Source organism: Nicotiana tabacum, chromosome 3 (genome assembly GCF_000715075.1).
Source record: "Nicotiana tabacum cultivar K326 chromosome 3, ASM71507v2, whole genome shotgun sequence".
NCBI lineage: Eukaryota > Viridiplantae > Streptophyta > Magnoliopsida > Solanales > Solanaceae > Nicotiana > Nicotiana tabacum.
In genome coordinates, this window is record NC_134082.1 from 197,902,291 (window position 1) to 197,919,819 (window position 17,529).

The 17,529-nt window shown below is 40.7% G+C and overlaps 1 protein-coding gene across 1 annotated transcript; it reads right to left on the reverse strand.

Moving 5' to 3' along the window:
- Positions 1 to 11,981: 11,981 nt before the first annotated feature.
- Positions 11,982 to 13,517, reverse strand: LOC107818151 (uncharacterized). The gene has a single exon (XM_016644093.2). It carries the CDS (start codon positions 13,292 to 13,294, stop codon positions 12,176 to 12,178), a length of 1,119 nt encoding a protein of 372 aa, XP_016499579.1. The 5' UTR covers positions 13,295 to 13,517; the 3' UTR covers positions 11,982 to 12,175.
- Between the last annotated feature and the right edge of the window lie 4,012 nt (positions 13,518 to 17,529).

Sequence of the window (17,529 nt, forward strand, 5' to 3'; positions counted from 1 at the left end):
ACAGATCTTAAAATAAAAGCATTGAGACACCCAAAAAGTATTAGTAACGAGAAATTAAAAGAAATGGGTCTGACAAGATAAACACACAAGCGATGGAAGTGGAGTGAACCACTTCAATAAAGGAAATGAAGGGGCAGAAAGTCGATGGAGGCAGCTTCAGTGGGTGTCGCGGTCGACTCAGTGCAAGACCATCTCAGTTTCTTTCAATGCCTTATCTCAGTTTTTTGAATGGTGGACTTGGTCGCTGCTAGCCGACCGAGGGGTCGATAGTGAAGTAGGGTAACAACAACGGAGGTGGCCTTGAAGCAATATACATGGTGGATGCTATGATGTATGATTGAGAAATTTTCATTAGGGAAATATTTTAGCGGTCAGAATTGAGGGGAAATTTTGCGTTGCCTCTTCAGAACTAGGGGGAAATTTTCAGTAGAAGAAATAATGGGGGTGTTATTGTGACGACCCGTCCAGCCATCCCATGAATTACCGCTCCGTTTCTCTCATTTATGCTTCCTTATGCTTTGTTATCTGTGTTTTATGTGAGCGAGTTGGGTAGTTTGCGTTCGGAGTGGATTTGGTAAGAAATAAGACACTTAGTCTCTTTCAAGAAAGTTTAAGTTGGAAAAGTCAACCGGATGTTGACTTATGTATTAGAGGGCTCAGATGTGAGTTTCGATGGTTCGGTTAGCTTCGGGAGGTGATTTACGACTTAGGAGTGTGATCAGAATCGATTTTGGAAGTCCGGTGTAAAATTAGGCTTGAATTGACGAAGTTAGTATTTTGGCGATTTCCGGTTGGTAGGTGAGATTTTGATCCGAAGGACAGAATGGAATTCCGAGAGTTGCAGCAACTTCGTTATGTCATTTGGGATGTGTGTGCAAAATTTCAAGTCATACGGACATGCTTTGGTTGGGGTTTTGATCAAAAACGTATTTCGGAAGATTTCTCAAAAATTAGGCTTGAATCCGATGTGTTTTGAGTAATTTGATGTTGTTTGAGGTGCTTTGATGATTGGAACAAGTTTGAATAAGGTATTGGGTCATGTTGGTGCTTTTGATTGAGGCCCTGAGGGCCTCAGGGTGATTTCGGATGGCTAACGGGAAGTTTTGGAACTTGAGTGATGGCAGATTTTCTGCTGCTTCTGGTATCTCCGCACCTGCGGATTTGGGACCGTAGGTGCGGTGCCACACATGTGGAAGAAGAGCCGCAGAAGCGGTTTGGGAAGAATAGCCAGGGACCGCAGATGCGGCACATGACCGCACCTACGGAGTCGCAAATGCGGCTAGTGGACCGCAGATGCGGAACCTGGTCCCCTAAGTGATTTTCGTAGATGCAGAGGAATTACCACAAAAGTGGTACCGCAGGAGCGGTGGTGGAGTCGCAGATGCAAAAACCTCTAGGCAGAAAGTTTATAAGTTATTTTGACCGCAATTTTGAGCCATTTTTCCTCCATAGCTGAGTATTTTGAGAACTTTTTGAAGGTGATTAAAGAGGGATTCAAGGAGAATTGATTGGAGGTAAGATTTTCGAACCTAAAACTCAAATCTATTGTGAAATTAACCTAGAAATTCTTGGAACTTAAGCAAAAAATGGAAGAACTAGGGCTTGAGATTTTGAACTTTTAAATTTGGATTTGAATGACCATTTGAGGTCGGAATTGAGAACTTTTGGTATGTATGAACTCGTGGGATAATAAGGAATCTAATGATGTGAAAATTTTTGAGTTACGAGAAGTGGGCCCGGGGCTCGGGTTTTGCTAATTTCGGAATTTTTGATATTTTTTGATTGTTTTCGCTTGGAATTTGTTCCCTTAGCATATTGTGACGTATTCGTTTTGATTTTGGATAGATTTGACGCACGTGGAGGCCGATTCGAGGGGCAAAGGCATCGCAAGCTAGAGTTGTAGCCGGTTCGAGGTGAGTAATGATTGTAAATAATGTCTTGAGGGTTTGAAACCCCGGATTGCACATCGTAGTGTTGTATTGAGGTGAGACACACGCTGGGTAATGAGCGTGAGGTATTTTACTATAGGGGATTGTGATTTGGTCCATCCCAATTGATGATTTTACCGCATATTTGACTGAAACTTATTTGTTATCATCATGATTTGGGCTGATTGTCATATTTGGGCTTCGTGCCAACTATTTGAACCATCCGGGGATTTTTATTACTAATTCCTCACTGTTTGACTTATTACTTGAATTCAGTCCTGTTGATATTTACTGTTTTACAAATTCAACCACTTTTATTCGTATTTGAACTTAAATGATATTTCTAAATGATGTTTTGGGTTGAGAACTACTGTTTTACTAATGCTCGATGAGTTTGTGATGATTTTCGGACTGAGTGAGGCCGAGGGCCATATATGAGGATATGCTGAGTGATATGAGGCCGAGGGCCTGAAATACTTTTTTTATATGCCACGATGTGGCTTGATTGATATAAGGCCGAGGGCCTAGATTTGATGCCACGAGATGAATTGATATTGCGCTTGGGCCGTAAGGGGCCCCTTCGGAGTCTGCACCTCCATAGTGAGTGCGGGTACCCATCATGATTTGAGAGTGAGCCCGAGGGGATGATGTTGTACTGAAAGTGAGCCTGATGGGCTGATATTATACCGAGAGTGAGCCCGAGGGGCTGATACTGTTCTGAGTGATTGTTATTGTGCTCAAGGGGTGGATTTATACTTGTTATTTACCTGTTAAATTACCTGTTTTACTTGGTTTAAAGGAACTTCATTTGATTTCTTCATGGATTTACTGCCTTAAGTGATTTTACTGCTTGATATAGAATTGCTTTGTGCCTTTACGTGTTTTCTTGCTTTCAGCCATTATTTATGATTATTACTCACTGAGTCGGAGTACTCACATTACTCCATGCACCGTGTGTGCAGATTCATGCGTCGTAGAGTCCGCTCATGAGTGCTTATCCTCCCAGTCCAGGCAGTGTTTTCGGAGACTACGAGGTAGCTATTGGCATCCGCAGCCCCCGTGCCTCCCTTATCTTACTATTTTCATGTTCTTGAACTTCTGTAACAGATTTCATATCTAGTAGACTGGTATCCGGAACTATTAGTTTCTCATGACTTGTGACACCTCGGTTTAGGCTGTGTCGGGATGGTTTCTACTATTGTTATCGTTATTTCCGCAAATTATGGTTATTATATCATGTTTTAAAACTATTTACGGTATTTAACTGTTTAAAAGAGGTGTTCTATTTTGGTCTGGCTAGCCTTATCTTCACAAGAGGCGCCATTACGACCGGGTTCGGGGTTAGGGTTGTGACAAGTTGGTATCAGAGCCTAGGTTACATAGGTCTCACGAGTCATGAGCGGGTTTCGTAGAGTCTCGCGGATCGGTACGGAGACGTCTGTATTTATCCTCGAGAGGCTGCAGAACCTTTTTAGGAAAAACTTCATATTCTTGAAATTCTTGTCGTGCAGCTTTGTTGATCCGAGAACTAAACTTATGTTATTTTATCCTCTCACAGATGGTGAGGACGCGAGCTACTGGACCAGGTGGACGACCACTAGTGCCACCCGCTGAGGCCACCAGAGGCCGTGGATGCGGTCGTGGTCGTGGCAGAGACAAAGCAGCGAGGGTAGCACCTGTTGATCCACCAGCTGTCCCAGCTTCGGATCAGGCTCCAGCAACACCAGTTCAGGCACCAGCTGTGCCCATCGTGATCTCAGGTCTACAGGAGGCCTTGGCACAGATCTTGACAGTTTGCACTGGACTGGCTCGGGAAGTTTCAGCCACTACAACAGCAGCTACTTCACAGGCTGGGGGAGGCAATCAGACCCCTGCTGCTCGCACACCTGAGCAGGTAGTGCAGGGACTACAGACACCGGAGACACCTCCAGCCCAGTCGATTGCACCAGCTCAGGAGTTTATTGTGCCAGTTATGCCGGATGATGAGTAGCGTCATTTTGAGAGGTTTGGTAGACTCCAACCTCCGTCAGTCAGTGGTGTTGAGGGCGAGGATGCCCAGGGTTTTCTAAATAAGTGTCAGCGGATGCTCCGTACAGCAGGGATTCTCGAGTCTAGTGGTGTGGCATTTACCACCTTTCAGTTTACTGGGGCTGCCTTCACTTGGTGGGAGGCATATGAGAGGCATAGGCCGGTTGGTGCAGCACCCCTTACTTGGCATGAGTTCTCTGTTCTCTTTCTGTAGAAGTATATGTCGTAGTCTTGCAGAGAGGAGCTGCGTAGACAGTTTGAGTGGTTGAGACAAGGGGATATGACTGTGTCACAATATGAGTCGAGGTTTTCTAAGTTGGTCGTCATGCCGTCTGGATGGTTCCGACAGATCGTGAGAGGATCAGGAGATTTGTTGACGGCCTTGACTAGCACCACCATATTCTGATGACTAGAGAGAGAGTATTGGATGCTACGTTTGAGGAGGTGGTTGATATCGCTCGCAATATTGAGACGGTTCGCCGTCATGATCGAGAGGAGAGGAGGCCAAAAGGCCTCGAGGATCAGGCAGTTATAGTGGTGCTCCTTCGAGGGGCCAGTCCCAGCATGGTAGAGGTCATTCTTTCAGGCCTGCTTAGTCGGCCCGTCCAGAGTATCGCAGGGTTTCTTCAGGTCGTGGTTATCATGGGTCTCAGCAGGGCCAGCCTTCACTCAGCGCCCTCCCAGCTCAAAGTTCATCTCGTACCTCATCGGCTCAGGGTTCTTCCATGCCGAGTGCATCAGCTAGTCACTCCGGTGCGAGGGGTTCCCTTCAGTCCCCTTCTCCAGCACCTGGGAGTTGTTTTGAGTGTGGAGAGTTTGGGCATGTGTGAAGGCAGTGTCCTCATCATGTTGCTAGTTCGTCCCAACAGAGGGGTCAGCCCTCGACTGTTTCTCCAGTTATTTCACCACCCGCCCAGCTAGCTAGGGGTGGAGGTCAGGTAGCCAGGGGTCGCCCCAAAGGGGGAGGACGATCAGGGGGCAGCCAGGCCCGTTTCTATGTACTTCCAGGCAAGCCAGATGTCATTGCTTCAGAAGTTGTCATTACAGGTATTGTTTCAGTCTGCCACAGAGATGCCTCTGTATTATTTGATCCCGGTTCCACCTTTTCTTATGTGTCATCATACTTTGCTCGTTATTTGGGTACGCCCCGTGAGTTTCTTGATTTACCTATTCATGTATCTACCTCGGTGGGCGATACTGTTGTTGTAGACCGTATGTACTGGTCATGTGTGGTGACTATTGGGGATCTAGAGACCCGAGTGGATCTATTGCTATTGATCATAGTGGATTTTAATGTCATTTTAGGCATGTATTGGTTATCTTCGTGTCGTGCTATTCTAGAATGCCATGCTAAGACAGTCACTTTGGCTATGCCGGGTGTACCGCGGATCGAGTGGCGTAGTGTGACTGATTATGTTCCTAGTAGAGTGATCTCTTTCTTGAAGGCCCAGCGTATGGTTGAGAAGGGTTGCCTTTCATATTTGGCGTTTGTGAGGGACGTCGGAGCTGAGGCTCCTAGTATTGATTCTGTCCCAGTTGTGAGGGATTTTCCCAATGTTTTTCCTGCAGACCTGTCGGGCATGCCACCGGACAGGGATATTGATTTTGGTATTGACCTGGTGCCAGGCACTCAGCCCATTTCTATTCCGTCATATCGTATGGCACCAGCGGAGTTGAAAGAATTGAAGGAGCGGCTTCAGGAACTCCTAGATAAAGGGTTTATTCGGCCTAGTGTGTCACCTTGGGGTGCGCCTGTTCTGTTTGTGAAAAAAAAAGGAAAGCACAATGCGAATGTGCATCGATTATAGGCAATTGAACAAGGTAACAATTAAGAACAAGTATTCTTTGCCTCGCATTGATGATTTATTTGACCAGCTTCAGGGAGCGAGAGTGTTCTCCAAGATTGATCTCCGTTCGGGCGATCACCAGTTGAAGATTAGGGATTCAGATATTCTTAAGACTATTTTCAGGACCAGATATGGTCATTACGAGTTCCTTGTGATGTCTTTCGGGCTAACCAATGCCCCCGCAGCGTTCATGCATTTGATGAACAATGTATTTGGGCCTTATCTGGATTCATTCGTTATCATATTCATTGATGATATTCTGGTGTACTCGCGTAGTCAGGATGAGCACGCGGAGCATATGCGAGTGGTATTGCAGAGATTGAGGGAGGATAGGCTTTATGCAAAGTTCTCTAAGTGTGAGTTTTGGCTCGGTTCAGTGGCTTTCTTGGTACACGTGGTGTCCAACGAGGGTATTCAGGTTGATTCGAAGAAGATAGAGGCAGTTCAGAGTTGGCCTAGACCGTCCTCAGCCACAGAGATTCGTAGTTTTCTTGGGTTGGCAGGCTATTATCGCCGGTTTGTTCAGGGATTCTCATCCATTGCATCGCCCTTGACCAAGTTGACTCAAAAGGGTGCTCCATTTGTATGGTCGAACAAGTGTGAGGAAAGCTTTCAGAAGCTCAAGACAATTTTGACCACAGCTCCAGTATTGCTTTTGACATCAGCTTCAAGTTCATATACCGTATATTGTGATGCCTTGAGAGTTGGGATTGGTTATGTATTGATGTAGGAGGGTAGAGTTATTGTGTATGCTTCTCGATAGTTGAAGCCTCATGAGAAAAACTACCTCGTTCATGACTTGGAGTTGGCTGCCATAGTTTATGCATTGAAGATTTGGAGGCATTACTTGTATGGCGTATCTTGTGAGATATTCACTGATCACCGTAGTCTTCAGCATTTGTTCAAGCAAAAGGATCTTAATTTGAGGCAACGAAGATGGTTAGAGTTGCTTAAGGATTATGATATTACCATATTGTATCACCCGGGGAAGGCCAATATGGTGGCTGATGCTTTGAGCCGAAAGGCAGTGAGTATGAGGAGTTTGGCATATATTCCAGTTGGGGAGAGACCCCTTGCGATTGATGTTCAGGCCTTGGCCAATCGGTTTGTAAGATTAGATATTTTGGAGCCCAGCCGGGTGTTGGCTTGCGTGGTTTCTTGGTCTTCCTTATTTGATCGTACCAGAGAGCGCCAGTATGATGATCTACATTTGCTTGTCCTTAAGGACAAAGTGCAGCATGATGATGCTAGAGACGTGACCATTGGTGATGATGGTGTGTTAAGGTTGTAGGGCCGGATTTGTGTACCCAATGTGAATAGGCTTCAGGAGTTGATTCTGGATGAGGCCCATAGCTCGCGGTATTCTATCCATATGGGTGCTGCGAAGATGTATCAGGATTTGAGGTAGCACTATTGGTGGAGAAGAATGAAGAAAGATATCGTGAGATTTGTATCTCGGTGTCTCAATTGTCAGCAGGTGAAATATGAGCATCAGAGACCAGGTGGTTTGCTTCAACAGATGGTTATTCCCGAGTGGAAGTGGGAGAGGATTACTATGGACTTTGTTGTTGGACTTCCTCGGACTTTGAAGAAGTTCGATGCTATTTAGGTGATTGTGGATCGGCTGACCAAGCCCGCACACTTCATTCTTGTGTGTACTACTTATTTTTCAGAGTGGTTAGCAGAGATATATATCCGAGAGATTGTTCAGTTGCATGGTTTTCCGGTTTCCATCATCTCAGATAGAGGTACCAGTTTACTTCCCAGTTTTGGAAGTCAGTTCAGCGAGAGTTGGGTACTCAGGTGGAGTTGAGCATAACTTTTCATCCTCAGACGGACGGGCAGTCCGAGCGTACTATTCAGATACTGGAGGACATGTTGCTTGCTTGTGTTATTGATTTCGTAGGTGCATGGGATAAGTTTCTACTGCTTGTAGAGTTTGCTTACAACAACAACTACCAGTCGAGTATTCAGATGGCTCTATATGAGGCTTTGTACGGGAGGCGATGTAGATCTCCAGTTGGTTGGTTCGAGCCTGACAAGGCTAGGCTATTGGGGACATATTTGGTTCAGGATGCCTTAGAGAAGGTGAAAGTGATTCAGGAGAGGCTTCGTACAACGCAGTCGCGTCAGAAGAGTTATGCGGACCGAAAGGTTCGGGATGCGTCCTATATGGTGAGTGAGAAGGTCTTGTTGAAGGTTTCGCCCATGAAGGGTGTTATGAGATTTGGGAAAAAAAGGAAATTGAGTCCTCGGTTTATGGGGCCTTTTGAGGTGCTTCAGAGGATTGGAGAGGTGGCTTATAAGCTTGCTTTGCCACCCAGCTTGTCGAGTGTGCATCCGGTATTTCATGTTTCTATGCTCCGAAAGTATATTGGGGATTCGTCTCATGTTTTGGACTTCAGCACAGTTCAATTGGATGATGATTTGACCTTTGATGTGGAGCCAGTATTTATTTTGGGACGTCATGTTCGAAAGTTGAGGTCAAAGGATATAACTTCAATGAAAGTACAGTGGAAAGGTCGGCCAGTGGAGGAGGCTACCTGGAAGACCGAGCGGGATATGCGGAGCATATATCCTCACCTATTCGAGGCTTCAGGTATGTTCCTTGACTCGTTCGAGGATGAACGTTTGTTTAATTTGGGGAGGATGTGACGACCCGGCCAATCGTCCCATGAATTACTGCTCCGTTTTCCCCATTTTTGCTTCCTTATGCTTTGTTATCCGTGTTTTATGTGAGCAAGTTGGGTAGTTTGCATTCTGAGTAGATTTGGTAAGAAATGAGACATTTAGTCTCTTTCAAGAAGGTTTAAGTTAGAAAAGTCAACCGGATGTTGACTTATGTGTTAGAGGACTCGAATGTGAGTTCCGATGGTTCGGTTAGCTTCGGGAGGTGATTTATGACTTAGGAGTATGATCGGAATTGATTTTGGAAGTCCGATGTAGAATTAGGCTTAAATTGGCGAAGTTAGTATTTTGGCGATTTCCGGTTGGTAGGTGAGATTTTGATCCGAGGGTCGGAATGGAATTCCGAGAGTTGCAGTAACTTCATTGCAGTAACTTCGTTATGTCATTTACAATGTTGTTCAAATTTCATACAATAGTTAAATGAATAAAAGAAAACTAAATAAATAACAGAATACAATTTTTCTACAATTTCTACAATATAATGTATGTCATGTCTTTTTCTTCTTCATCTTCGAGTTTCAATCTGAAATTCATCCAAAACCAACTCTAATCTTCACCAAAACCCCTCAAAATTGAGATATAAACTTCAAACCATATTCCCAATTATTTGCAACAACACCCAATCCAAACAAATAATGATTTTTAAAAACCCAAATTCGAATTCAAAGCTTCAAAGCTTTTTAATGGTTGTCAATGGTGGAATTACTGCTCTCTTTTCCTTTCCTCTTATATTACTAAAATTTGGGTTTGAGGGATAGAGAGAGACGTAGAGAGAATTCTCAATTATTTGCAACAACATCCAATCCAAACAAACAATATTTTTTGAAAACCCAAATTCGAATTCAAAGCTTCAAAACTTTTTAATGGTTGTCAATGGTGGAGGGGTTACACATTTTCGTTGGTTTTAGAAGAGGAAATTGTGGGTGATTGAAGAGGAAATCGTGGGGTGTGGTTTGATACGTGAGTGATGTGGTGGGATTTAGAGAGAGAAACTTGGGGGAGTGGGAATATACGGTTGAGTAAAATTAGGAGACTAATTAATACCATTAAAATCCTAAAATGGTACATAAATGGTAATTAGGTGTATAGAAGGTAATTATATTAAAAGTTAAGCATGGAGGGCAATATAGTTTACTATATGGCATAGGAATGTAAAAATTCCTTATCATTTTTAAGTCAAAATAGCATGGGCTAGCCATTTTTCGGACTGGTAATCAAAAAATAGCCAGTATTTCCGAAGTCATTGAAAAATAGTCACTATTTTGCTAAAACACGGAAAGTTCCAATATAATATGTGGAATTATGGAGCTCCTGCATATAAATTTCCAGCATATTATAATGGAACTCCAACACATTATAAAATTCCAGCATAGTATGCTAGAATATTTTTGGATTTTTAACAGTGTTTTTGTTAAGAGAAGTAATTTTACAAACAGTGTTCTGCTATAAATATGGTTGTTGCCGTTATAAGTAAAAAGCTGTTATATAGAGGTAAAATATGACTTAAAAAATTAGTTATGAGGAAATTTTGACTTTTATAGTGAATGACTGTTATATATGGATGCTATTATAAAGAGGATTGACGGTATACATTATCATTTTTTCAAAACGGTACACACCCCTGACATTTTCGGCCCTTGCACTATTTTATCTCTATGGGGACAAAATTAATGCAGGGTTCAGTGTAGTACTAGCTCTCATGTATGTCCTACTTACCGGTTATTTTCTTCTCTTTAATTATCCTTTGTCATGAAGGTGATTCGGATAATCGGATCTTATTTCGCATATGTTTCTAACGGTACAGAAATAAATGGAATATACAAAAGAGTAAATGGATTGAGGGATTTAGATAGGCCCCAAATAGAACATAATGAATACAGAGAGATTTCATCCGCCAAAAATGAATGCATGGTTGATAAATTGTACTCCTATTTGATTGAGTGCAACGGTAGAAAGATTCAACTATGCGAAATAATAACAAGACATTAAAATGTCTATAAAGTTAGACATCATGTTCCAGCTGAACTCAGTGCTTCGAGATCAAACTTATACACACGTACAAAAAGACGTATATATAGAGTAAAATATATATTTTAAAAAATATTCTCTTAAATCAGAACTGATAACATTCAATCACTATGTCTATGTGCAGAACTGAAAACTTAACGGTTTGCGTACCAGCAGAAAACAGAGACTCGCGCTTAGTACTGAATCCAAAATCATGATTTCGTGACTATTATTGGGAAAAAGCTTAAACGTATGTAGAAGAACACGTGGCTGGACGGAATGTTACGCGATATCAATCTACTAAAGTATCATGCAGTTAAGACTTGTTATGGCAATATACAAACAAAAGCAAACGGTAAAGTATAATTTTGCCGTAGGCTATGGCTGTAACGTAACGAAAGAGGAGAGTGAAAGTAATGTCCAACGCCCCATGGACCATGCCTTAGCCCCTTAACTGGCAAGCGAAAAGCATTTTGTAACGCCCGCTGACGCTGTCTTTCTCCTAGCCTTAATTTATGGCTGTTAATAACTGTATCCAATACGTTCAAAACCTTATCACGTTGTCTGATTTTCAACCTTAAATTCATCGGAAACTTCCAGAATTTAGAGTTGGCCCCTATGGTAAGTGGTCATATGCTCGGTAAGTTCCATATCCAGTACAAGTGTGTAACAAAATACCAGTACCAAATTTCTTTATGCACGCGTTTTTGGCCTTAAGTTTTGGAAGTTTTTTTTTCCAAAAAAAAAATTCAAATATGTGTTGTTTATATAATTAATCTAGTTTTTGGGAGATTTTAAAAACCAAAACTTCAAATTCCAAATATAGTTTAAGACCTCTTTTTGGACCAAATCATGACCATTTGAGATTTTTTAGCCGAAAAAAGAGGGAAAAATGACTTTTTAACATGTCAAAACTTACCCCAAAATTCATATCCAAACATATTTTCAATTTCAAATCAACTTTTCTAAAAAAATATTTGAGAATCTATGTCCAAACGGATCCTATGCATCACAATGAATAATAGCTGCATTGAAAAGTATGGTCTAGCAGCAATGAAGCTAAATAAAATATTTAGAAACTAAGGTTCTACTTCTTAAAGAGACAAAAATATTAGACAATTTCATATTAGACAGAATTATTCAATATTTGAGTTGATAAAAAATCGTAGTATTAGCCGAGGTATATGCAAGTTTGCGCACTACCTTTACACCCAAAAAAAAAAAAAAGAATTCACACAAAATAACCACATCAGTACCATATGATGAGGATGAAGAATTCATGTAAAAATTAAAATTGCCACTCTGCAAGCATCGTCGCTAAGGTAAATATATTAACCTCAATCACTAGCTTAATAATTAAAATAGTTAACAGTTTGCTGAAAGCGGAGTTTATTAGAGCAAAAATTAAAGTAGGATAAATTATACAATGAATTCAACCTCAATAGCAAGAGTGTATGACTACTGAACAGCAGAAGCAAGTAAGTTGAGGAAACTGAGCCCCAGATATTACACAAATGCAGAGTTGCAAACGTCAAAAGTTAGGACTTTACATATTACCAAAAAAGTTTCTAGGAAAAAGAAAAAGTTACATATGAGAATATAGAGAAGGATAACGATAGATACACTAACATATTCAAAAAAGTGTGTAATTACTAATTTGGATTTACCAGTATTAAATTAATAGACTTTCTTGGTAAATAGGCTTTTGATATTAAATAAATTACTACTGCCACGTACCCCTTCACTGCTCCCCGCGACACCACTCCGATCACCACCGTCCCCGGCGGCAGCGGCGGCGACACTAATGGCACTGTTTTCGTCACTTCTGCAACCTAACTGATTCCTGTAACCAATGCACATAGGAACATTCAAGTTCAAGACTCTAGCTTTAGGCCCACCACCACCGGCAGCCGCTGACGATACTTTCCGGCGACATTCAACACCTTCTTTTTTAACTGCCTTTTTGTTGGTGCTGCTTTCATTAAGGGCGGTTTCTTTTCTGATTGTTATTTCAGCAGTTCTCACGAGGTCATCGGAGCTCCGGCCACTGGATCCTGGTCCAAGATTCCGGCGGACCTGCCAAACTGGGCTGCTTCGGCCCAAATGAACCCCACCACGGCTAGGACTACTGGGCCATTTTCTTGACTTGGATTCACCGGCTGAGTTACTCCGGGAACACGGAGCACTACTCACCTTTCGGTTCGCCAAACCGGATCCACCCGTAACCCGAGGCCTACTTCCGCCGTTTCCAGCGGATCTACTCCTCGAAAAGGGCCAAATATTGATATTTAGCTCAGCACCAGTACTCACCCCATTGCTTCCACCTACAACTTTCTTCTCTTTCCTCTTCTCCTTCTCCTTCTTCTTCACATCATTACTCTCTAATTTCTTCTCGGTTTTCTTGAAAATGTCCTTCCAACGCTTTGATGACGTAAAAGAACCGCCGCCCGCCGACGTGTTGACTATCGACGCAGATAGTTCTGTTTCGGGTTCGGGTCGACCAGACCCAGATGGTTCAGGCTCAGTTTTATGGTGTGAAGAAGTATTTGTCCCATTTGCTTCAAGTAGGTCCTCCGCAGAAGGGCACTGGAGAAGGTCTAAAGGAAGAAGGACGCCATGGGAGAAGAGCTCATCGGCAGAGAGTTGGTTGGGCTGAGGAAAAGACGGGTTTCGAACCATCCAAAACTCAAATTCGGGTGAATGGTTAGAATCACAGTCACAGCTTCTCCTTCTTCCACTGTTGCATGGTGTAAGCCTTTCAGGCAGCTTCTGAACTTCAGCTTCAACCTCTTCCATTCTTTACTTTCCAGAGAGAGAACAAAAAAAAAAAAGACCCTTTCTTTATATGCTTTTGAGCTTTTCTTTCTGTTCTTACGAGGAAAGAAAAAGAAGGAGAGATTGGGAGAGGGTGGAGAATGGTGACCCTACATGCAATAAAGAAATGAAAAGATGAGTAATAAAGAGGGGAGAGATGAAACTTGTAAATAAGGTTGGTTGAGTTTGCATGTGGGTTGGATATAATGAACACAACAAGTTAATAAAGGGGTAGAAATCTTATCACTTTACCTTGAGAATTTACAAAGTTTTCACATAGGTATATGAGAACCTTGACAGAGATTGTTCTTTCTTAGAAAGTTGTATATAGAAAAGGTTAACTATCATAAAGATCTTTATATAGTTATTCATAAAAAAAATTGAATTGGTAAGTTAAAAAATAAAACATATTAGCTATTGCAATATTTTAAATACATTTACAGTATAAAATTTTATTATACTACTAAATTAAGACCTTAAATTGATTAACCCAATGAATTTTCAATTTTCACTACTAAGTTCAATCCCCCATATTTATGGTCAAAGTCTTCGAGATAGGACTCCTGGAGAGAGCGAAAAGGAAGGTGAATAGAAATGAAAGTTTGACCTGATACTAAGTCAATTTTAAGTTTAGGGCACGATGGCCTAGGAGATTGTCACATTAAAGTGGTCAATATAATATAATTTTAAGGGATGCTAGTACATGATTTAGGACCTATTGCATGAACATCGGCGGGGAGGAAGCCAAGGGAAGTAACTCCTAAGTCCTATTGAATCTCACAAATGAAGAATGATGACGCAATTTGAGATTCTACTCGAGATACATTATTCCTGGTCAAAAACTATTTTTAAGGTAAAAAATAAGAAAAAACATGGCAGGGGAAAAAAACAGACGGAATTTTAAGCTAGTAATTGCCAAATATCATTATAATCTTTACTATCTTGTGGATGTAAAAGTAATTTTTTAAAAAGAATTATAAACTATGTGTGTATTTTAAAATGGTAAGTAGATTGTGCTTTCACATGCTGCCAACATATTAAATTGTTACGTTGAATACCAACAGTTAGTGGAAACATACGTAAGAATTTATCAAAATTGGAATAATGAGCTGCTCTTCCTTTGTTGCTGCCCTAGTTTTAAGATACCAAATACAATGAATATTTTTACACTATCTGTGTTTAAAAGGTACAAATTTTTAATGCAAGATTAGGAGTTAAAACAATTCTTACAGAAATACAAGATAAGACTACTTACAATAGACCTTTGTGGTTCGGCTCTTCCCCAGATCTCACGTATAATGGGAGCTTAGTGCACCGAACTACTCTTTTATTAGGAGTAAAACCAAACGTCTATTCATGATTTTACAATTATTATCGGCTAGTTTTTCTCGTATCTTGATATATTTATAATCAACATATACACATATGATAGACTTAAGTGTTGGCAATTTCAATCCAAAATTGTTTAGCCCGTTCAAGTTATCGTGATAAAACGTTTTGGTAATATATGAAATTCGACTACCCTCACCCCCGACCTCCGATGCTGACCCCAACCATGCCCTAACACTTAATGAGTATAATTCTGTGTATATTCTTAATATTTGTCTTTAATTTAGTTTTTTTGGTTCTAGGGTTAGAAGCAAGATATTTCTCGAGCGCAACATGACGGGACCTCTGCCCAAATTGGAGGAATTTCGACTTGCAATAATGTCTGTGATTCTTCATTATTATGTTGAAGAAATGATGAATGAACCGAAATCCATAGATGGTAAATTGAAAGTGTTTTGGCAAAGGCTGTAAGGTTGCTTTCCTTTGCTATTGGTCGAATGGATAAATCATGTCATTGTTGGAGAAAAGGGGATCGTCTCATCATGTTTTAACTGTTACTATTGAACTTTCACTTCCAAATAACCCTTTCAGTTACATGCTATTATAAATTTATTATTCGCCTTACCGTAATATTTGTACTGAATTTGAATCTAATTATTAAAGTGCAGTTTTTATAAGTACTCTCTAACATAAAATTTTAAATTTGTATTTACTGTCGACAGAAAAAAAGGAATCCTTTTTTTGCTTTTATAATTGAGAAGAACGAAAAGCAAATTGGAAAAGGAAAAAGCTGAGGTGAAAATTGTTACTGGGATGGAAAACATGATAGCGTTGACATTTCCAACTTCATTATTGTTTTTTTTAAAATAGTAAGTACAATAATTTCATCTTCTTCCCATCTCACACGTTCATTGCAACTTTGGCAGTGCTATGACTTAACCAAAAAATAGAAATTTCGATTAAAGCGTAATTTTAGAAGAACTCGGATTAGTGATAATCAAATAAAGAGATAATTGTATAACAAGAAAGGAAAACTAGACTGAGAAGTAGCCGAGTAAGCAATATAAAGCAATGTAAATAAGTATATTCCAATAATAATCAGTGTGTCCATACAAATATTTCTTCTTTCCCTTTTATAGCTATTTCCAAGTACAATGTTTCTTTCCTCTCATAGTAGAGCCATTATGAGCATTTAATGATATTAATAAAACGTTATAATTAGCAATCGTAACTGTTTCGTGATTCTATAACGTTTCCTATCATTTACGCTCATTAATTGAAGATATTACGAATCTGTACTTTTTATTGTCTTGGTTTATTCCACCGGTGTCTCTTCAAATTATCAAGAGGCCTGAGTGATCATTCCTTCTTGTCTTCGTGACACTTCGCTCGCACCTATTAAGACTCGCATCTCTTTAAGTATTCTTTGCCAGCTGTCACTCTTGTAATAATCCACGTGTCTTGACATGTCAGCCACATAATTAATTCCAAGTGTAATATCGATTTTTCCCCAATACAAATAGTCCCCCCCCCCCAACTTGCCATTTATTCAGCAATTGAATATTTGTGAAGTGGATCTCATTAAAGCGGGAATTTTTGCCGCCATTTCCCACGTACAATTATACATTTTTTTGAACTGACACTTCGTATGTCACTTCCATTTAATGTGTGACACGTGGTGCCCTATGATTGATTCTGTAACTCCTCAGCGCCTTTTAGGGCTTTTTTACGGCTGCACCAATCACGAAGTGACAGTTTTCATAATGACATCATCATTACCTTTTTGTTTGACGGTTGCTTCCAAGTATAAATATATCCTTTGTCTTTTCTTTCATGAAAAAGTTTCCCATACTTTGCCATTCAATCTTTTCTTTCATCTTCGCATAGCTATGTCTTCTTCAAACTCTGATCCTAAAAAGGCTCTTATTGTTGATGAACTTCCCCTCGCTCATACTAGAAGCAGGAGAGGTGGTAGGCTGCGTAGTTTAGGATCAATTTCCGTTCGAGGTTCTCCTTCTCAACCCAGTCCTACTCCTCCATCATCTTCGAGAACTAGGCCTTCCTTTTCTCATAGGTCTTCCTCTAGAGGTAGGGATTTCAGTGAGCCAATTCGTGAGCCTACTGTAGACGAGATTATCCCTGCTGAGCTTTATATTTATATTGACAAAGAGTTGATCAGAAACCAGGTCTCATTTATGTCCTCTCATGATTGTGCCGATGTTTACCCTTCACAGATTACTGAAGGTTTGATCTCTGTTGTTCGTAGAGATTGTCATTGGAAATTTGATTTCCCAATTCTGATCCCTAATGCAAATCAAAGGATCACTTCTTTCAAAGCTGGCTTTTCTTTTGTGTATACGTACCCCTTTACATTGGACTTTAGACCTCCTATTAATCCAGTCATTATTGAATTCTGCCGCTTCTTCAATGTGTGTTTAGGACAAATTGACCCTATTGTATGGAAGGTTGTTGCATGTTTAAGGTATTTGACTAATTTGGCTCAATTGCCTTTCACCTTTTTTCATCTAATCCATCTCTACTCCCCTAAATCTGTGATGGGATTTTTACTCTGGTGGCGAGGAGTAAGAGAGTTTTAGTCAGTCCTGAGGACGATAAAGATCGTGGCTGGTACGCCCGATTTGTTGCTGCTCCTACAAAAGGGTTAGTAGGTGAAGAAAATATGCCCTTCCCTGAGAAGTGGAATTTTGCATGTGAGTTTTCTTTACAACTTTCTCTCTTTTTTTTTTAAAAGAGTTTGTACTTCCCGTGACTGTTTTACTTTTCTTTTTCATCAACCATGGGAACTGTTGAAGAGATTCTTAATTTCCGTAGTTGGGTAGAAAAATTGTTGACAATTGCTTCGATGGAAGTAAGATCTTGGAAGTACC

Bases quoted from the DNA above. Each gene is read 5' to 3' on its own strand.
- LOC107818151 (XM_016644093.2), bottom strand. From the start codon at position 13,294: ATGGAAGAGGTTGAAGCTGAAGTTCAGAAGCTGCCTGAAAGGCTTACA.